Here is a 6,690-nt window from a genome sequence, read left to right as displayed (position 1 = left end):
TATTTTGGGACAGATGTAGTATTTTCGGATAATTTGTGAAATAGAACTACATGGCACGCTTCAAGCACAATCAATCATCAATTGAACACTAAAAAGTATTTTCGCATAATCTGCAGAAAGACAACTACAGTTAAATAATTACAGTTCGAAGTACCTCTTCTAGAACCTACGTACGTACATGGAACACTTCAAGGACAATCAGCCATCAATTATTGCACCTGTTACACGTTCTTACACTCTGCACTTCTACATTCAACGAGTTACATCATTTACAGTTCCAAGGCAAGGATGCCTGGTCTATTTTCTAGCATTTACATGGATCCATCAAATGTGCTTTCTCCCACATCGCCAGTGGGATTCTAAGTACGTTGCTCTCCTTGGGTGTCGCTCGGGTGACGAACTTGATAAGCGGCACATTCTTCTTCGTCGTAGCTGGAGCTGGAGGGACGATGTTTCTGATCCGCTTCACTTTCTTCGTTTTTTGTGTCTTGATCCGTCCCAGATTCTTCTTCTTCTTCGGTGTCGCCGGCCGAGAGAGCTTTATCCGCACCACGATCTTCCCGGGCACTGGTAACTTGTCGATCTCGGGCAAAAACCAGGGGAGTTGGAGCGCGGCGGCCGCCGTCAGCCGCTTATCAGGGTTGCACTCAAGAAGCCCTTTCAAGACTTGGAACCCGTCGTTGGACAGCATCTCTTCATGGAACAGCTCCCCCAGCCTGTCGTGCTGCGAGAACCATCGCATCGGCAGAAACGTGGCCGCGAGCGGCAGCGACGCGAACTCCGGCCACGCCTTCTCATCTGGCAAGCCAAGCAGGCTGAAGATCTCCCAGAGCTGGCTGACCTTGGCAGTGTGCCTGCTTCCGCCCTTGAAGCTGAACAGCATCTTGCCTCCCGCGAGCATCTCGGCCATGACGCATCCCAGCGACCATGTGTCCACCCGCGCGTCGTAGTCCGGCTTCCCCAGGAGCATCTCCGGCGCCATGTAGGGCGGCGTGCCTGCATCCCCATATGGTGTCTTCTCTGTCGCCAGTGACAACGCTAGCCCGAGGTCGCAGAGCTTGAGGATCTTCCCGTCTTCCCCGACGAGGATGTTGGCCGGCTTGATGTCGCGGTGGACGATGCCGCGCTCGTGCATCTTCTGGGCGCCGGTGAGAAGCTGCCACATGTAGCGGCGCACGACGGCCTCCGGGAGCGGCGGCCTCTTGGACAAGGATGTGTGGAGGCTCGGACCGACGTACTCCATGGCGAGGGAGAGCTTGGTGGTGTTCGGATCACGGACGAAGCCGTGCGATCCGACGACGTAAGGGTTTCCGGCGCAGGCCTCGAGGAAGCGCCCCTCTTCTTGGAGCTCGCTGGCGTCGGTGTCGGGGCGGAGGAACTTGATGGCCACGGTCTTGCCGGTGACGCAGTGGCGGGCCTTCTTGACGATGCCGAAGGCGCCCTCGCCGAGGACGTCCGTCGCCTCGTACTCCTCCATGCTGCCGACGCGGACGCGCCTCCTCTTGCTGTAGTAATCATCTGATGATCCTTGTTCCGTCGCGTGGCCGGCGTCGAGGACGGCAGCATGTCGCTTGCCGACGGCCATGGTGGGTTTGTTGGTTGCTGCGGTGGAGGGGGGAGATGAGGTGTGGGAGACGGCGGCCGTGGATTGGGATCGAGGAAGCATTTGGCGGTGGATTCGCGGCATATATACACCAGTGGAGCCAAACGCGCAATGGCCTCGATCGACACAGAACTGGCCTCCTCTACCTCGACTCGGATTCAAGTTGAACGTACAGTCGTCGTTAGGGTTAGCTGCTTCGACAGGTTGCATCACCGGATTTGGGATTCCGCGCGAGGTGAATCCGACTCCAGTTCCTTTGCTTGGCGCCTGCGTCTTCAATTGTTTGCACGGCGTAAAGACACGACCAGAACTACGCGCGCGTCTTCCTTACGCGGGGAGATCGAGACGGCCGGATTGTGTCTGGTAATTAACCCTGTCTACTTCCTCTATGGCGGTGGCTGGCGCATAGCTGGGTACGGTGTACACATCCACCGTGCATGCATGTGTGCCAATGCTTTTTGTTCATCTGAGCAGAATTTTTGAACTGACATGTCATGTATGGTTGATTGGGAGGAGTGTGTTCCTGCTAATGGTCATAACCAAGTGTATGAACTTGTGTCTTGCGTGTTTGTAGCTTCGCAATGCATAAACAAAATAATCTCAGACATTCCTCAAGAAAATGATTATTTAGCTTTACGGATCAAAGATTTAACAAAGTTTCTTCCCATGGAAGGATAAACAAAAAAAAAAGGATGTTGCGGTTACACTTCCCATAGAAAATAATCAAAATATGCAGCTAGGGTTAGTTGTCGCGGGTGCGTTCGCGGACACCAGGGGTGAAGCCACCCTTTTTTGGTTCGGTGAGGCGTGGCAAGGCAATCGAATAATCTCAGACATCACGGCAAATACACGGCGATTTTACCTAGATTCAGGCATCTAGCAAAACTCGAGCGAGCTTACGCCATTCCTGTCTGATCTTAGATTACAATGGCTAACTTGCTTGCCGTGGTGTCTACGCATGGAGAAAATTAGGTGGCAGCGGGTTAGGCAGAAGCGCTTCGTTTCAGACCGCAATTTCTTTCAAATTTATCCATTTTATCGCCCTAATGGCAACAATTTTAGAAGGGGATTAGATATGGTCCGTTTGGGTTTTCGGCAGAAACCAAAAGGACTGTGAAAGAAGATTAAATGAGCAATAAGATTAAACGATTAGATGCTGACGTGGCAGAATACTAGAAAAGGTATGACGTGGAACTAAAACTCACGCAAGTGACATCCTTATTGTCGTTCTCCTCGTTGTTCGCCGAGAATCCGGAGAGAGTCATGCTGAGACTAGCCCTAATGGGAGTATCATAAGTAGTATCATGCATGCCATGTTGGCAAAAATCTGATGTGGCACACCAATTAATGAGGTGAGAGATGAGAGTGGTATCATAATATGATACCGTATCATAGCACGTAAAACAAGAAAACTTAGTGGCAAACACATCATGTACACAAATTTGCATTGAGATTCTAGAAAATATTAAATGTGATGATACTATGATACTATCTTATGATACTATGCATTGTGTGGGTAGTATCATAAACTAGTATCATGTCCATGATACTAGTGTATGATACTTCCCATTGTGACTAGTCTGAGGCCTGTGTTCGACACCTAGAGTTTTGTGAGACACCGACCGTTCCTTAATTATGGGACACAAATCTACGAGAATACAAACCAATGATTTGGCCACTTGTACTGATACCGTAAATTCTCATGTTCGAATGTATGTGTTTCTATACTGCATGTGTACTGGACCTGTATAAATATTATCTGTGTGATGAACCTGAATAAATATTTTAAATATACGCTGAAAAGTCTGAAAAAATAAAAATAAACATACCGCCGGCACACATGTGCTTATATCTCTGGCGAATAAGCCCCCGCCACTAGAACAAGCTAGTATCACCGGCGCACCAGCCTGGTACGCCAGTGGTAACGACTTATTGCGGGCGCACCGCGCTGATGCGCCCGTAGTGAGTGAGCTACCCCTGGTGCACAAGCCTAGTGTGCCGGCGATAAGCCGATACCACCGGCGTGTTTGCGCTGACGGGCACATATGCGCTGGCCATAGGGAAATTAGGTGCGACAGCGATGAGGTTTTTTCCAGTGGGGCTCCTCAATAGGTCGATGCTCATTTAAACTTGACAACCTATCTAATATATCTCACAAGGACAGTTTTGTAAAATTTGACTGTTAATTGAACACAGTGGACACAACTTTAAAAGCTTGTCAATAACAAGAGATGATGGTAGACCAAAATAATCAAGAGCTAATTCCACATCATTCTCCGCATATGTTGGCTGCCTCAATCACCTACCCTTTTAAACAATTTTTTGGCTCATGTATTCGTTGAACCTAGCAATGACGGTGGCTCACTTAGCGTTGATGAAGGCATTGCCTAGAATTTACTTAGACATATCTTTGGGTGAAAACTCATGATCTGACATGGTTGGATCCAATGACAACGGGTCGTGTGTTTCTTTTTGATGGTGTTGTGGTTAGAGCACCTCGCATGTTACCCTGAAGTTGCTATCAGGGGAGATTGATGCTATCGTTTGATGTAGCTGTTTTGTTGATAGGCTTTTTACATTTTTTAATAGTTTTGTTATGCGAGTCCTCGATGTCTTGACTTAATCTTAATATCGTGTTGGCGCAAAGGCCATATATAACCTGTATCAACTTGATATTGATATATTTATTTTGTAAGAAAATTTCTCAAAGGGACCAATGCGGAAAAGCTTTTGGAATTACTTAATTCTTGTATTTTTATATCATCGTTGCTACTGCATGTGTCGATATTGTAACTGAAAAAGACACCGCAATTTAGTTTCAGTTTGCCACTCCCTGTCAAAAACTACGCAGTAGCTAATGGAAGAGAATGACGAAAGAATAACATAGTAGGCACATATTGGAAGAATAGAAGAGCACACATTAAGTACATGTACTAGCACTCAAAAATAAATAAATTGAAACCACACTTTAAGTTTGATGTTCACCGACCACTAGTGAAATCTTTAAAAATAGGCTTATAAGTTAGAATTGACCATTCAGAATGGACGGAGTTTTTGGTGATGGAACTCGAAAATATATAAATTGAGACCACATGTTAACTTCAAAGTTCACCGATACTAGTGATTTTTTGAAGCCTTACAAATAGTAGAATGGATGGAGTATTTTGCCTTATAAATAGTAGAATTAATGGATGGAGTATTTTGGTAGTGCTTCTAGGATTGGTCGTAAGGAGTGTGGACTTTTGCCTCCCGGACACCATTACGTCCAGAATTTTCAGAAAGAGATCATATTAATTACTAGTTGTTTTTATTGGCAGACAAGTTTTTTTTTTGAGCGGGGGAAAACGGCCTTTATTAATCAGAGGTAATCGATACAAGGAATCCCTCTGGCGGCCTAACTAGCCACACCCGGCGGCCTGGTGCATCATAAACTGCACTCCTAGCTAAACAGTGTGCTTCTTTATTCGAAATCCTAGCTTCGTGGCGGAACTCAAGAGCATCAAAGTCGCCCTTAAACTCCCTGATTTCTCTCACAATGTGAGCATAACTTCCGAAAGTCCCCTCGGCCAAGCTAGTGACAACATTCGTACAGTCCGTTGCCACCATAACCCTCCTGACGTGTATGTCCTTTGCCAGGGCGCAAGCCTCCCTGCATGCCAACACCTCCAGAATCTCAGCGCTAGACTTTCCAGGGAACACGAGCGTCGATGCCCCCACAAACACTCCATTCTTCGTTCTGGCTATTGGCAGACAAGTATTTCAGTGGAATAATAAAATCGTCCTTGTATAGGGGAAGCCCAGCCCGTCTAAGAATTTGAAAACGAACCTAGCTAAGCCCAGCTCAAGTCGATTTAGTTGTCTCGCTGAAAGAGAAAGGGATCAAATCGTACCTCCACCTCCGCCGCTTTTAGAGCATGTCTAACAGACCCCTTATTTCTCTGCCTCGTATAACGCGAGTTTTTCGCCCCGTATCCCAAAAGTGCGTCTTGCTGAACCATTCCGTCTAGCAGATCCCGTATTTCACCCTGTATTTTTAAAAATTAAAACCCCGGGAAAATGAAACCATAGTTCATCTTCATTGATCATACACTGGATCATACATATACATAGCGATCTACTGCGATCCTAGCTACTCGAGGATGATGAATGGCACGAAAGGCCCCCTGGCGGCAGCCTCCTCCTCCGCCCTGGCGGCAGCCTCCTCCTCCGCCCTGGCGGCAGCCTCCTTCGTCTGGAATTCAGCCACGGCGGCGATGGCCGCCGCCTGTTCGTCTGCCTCCGCCCGCGCCTTCTCGGCGGCCTCCACCTCGGATTCGGCCACCGCCCGCAAGTATGCCGCGTCCTCCTCTGCCTCCTCCGCTTCCTCCTCGCCGGCCTCCGCTTCCTCCTCGCCTCCGCCTCCTCCGCCGCTGGTGCTGCCGATGCGCGCCGCCCATGCCGCCTTCGCCGCGCGCTCACGCTCCCACTCTGCGCGCCACGCATCGAAGGCGGCGCCGCTCATCGGCTTGAGCGGCGGATCTTGTCGGTACCACCGCCCACCGGCGGCGAACTCCCGGAGCGAGTCCGGCATGTAATACGCGCCGCCATACTTGCAGGCCGCACGGCGGCTCCCCGCGGCGGAGCGCTTGCATTTCAAGCGCCACGCGTCCTCCACGTTGTCCGGCGAGCGGGATCGCTTCGATCCGCTCGCCGGCGAGGCGCTACTGCGGCGGCGGGCGTCCATGCCGGGGCTGGGGTCGAATGCGGCGCGGGGGAGGGAGGAATTGCTCGCCGGAGCAGGGTGGAGGCGGCGGCGGCGCACGGCGGAGCTAGGGTTGCGAGTGAGGGGTTAACCCCTCACTCGCACCTGCGCCCAGTATAAATAGTGGGCGGAGGGGCCGATTTCCTGGGCCCCGTATTCTGCCGAAACGGGGCGGCCCGAATACGGGGCCTGCTAGACGGCCCAAACCGCGCCTGCCCCGTATGTCGCCGGAATTTTACGGGGTGGGCGGGTTATAAGGGGCATGTTAGACATGCTCTTACCACTCGCCGGTACTGCCAGCGCCCCAAACCACTACTCTTGCTCGCGGGATGAACCAAGAGCTAGG

The 6,690-nt window shown here is 50.2% G+C and overlaps 1 protein-coding gene across 1 annotated transcript; it reads right to left on the bottom strand.

The window, feature by feature from the left end:
• Window positions 1-304: 304 nt before the first annotated feature.
• Window positions 305-1,585, bottom strand: LOC124695004 (putative cyclin-dependent kinase F-2). Its single transcript, XM_047227912.1, has one exon. The coding sequence runs from the start codon at window positions 1,583-1,585 to the stop codon at window positions 305-307; it is 1,281 nt and encodes a 426-aa protein (XP_047083868.1).
• Window positions 1,586-6,690: the final 5,105 nt, after the last annotated feature.

The sequence above is a fragment of the Lolium rigidum genome, chromosome 3, assembly GCF_022539505.1.
Source record: "Lolium rigidum isolate FL_2022 chromosome 3, APGP_CSIRO_Lrig_0.1, whole genome shotgun sequence".
Lineage (NCBI taxonomy): Eukaryota > Viridiplantae > Streptophyta > Magnoliopsida > Poales > Poaceae > Lolium > Lolium rigidum.
The sequence above is the reverse complement of the archived record's forward strand: the minus strand, read 5'-3'. Positions and strand labels throughout refer to the sequence as shown.

What these genes read in the sequence shown, in the direction of transcription:
- LOC124695004 (XM_047227912.1), bottom strand. Translation starts at nt 1,585, where the DNA reads ATGGCCGTCGGCAAGCGACATGCTGCCGTCCTCGACGCCGGCCACGCG.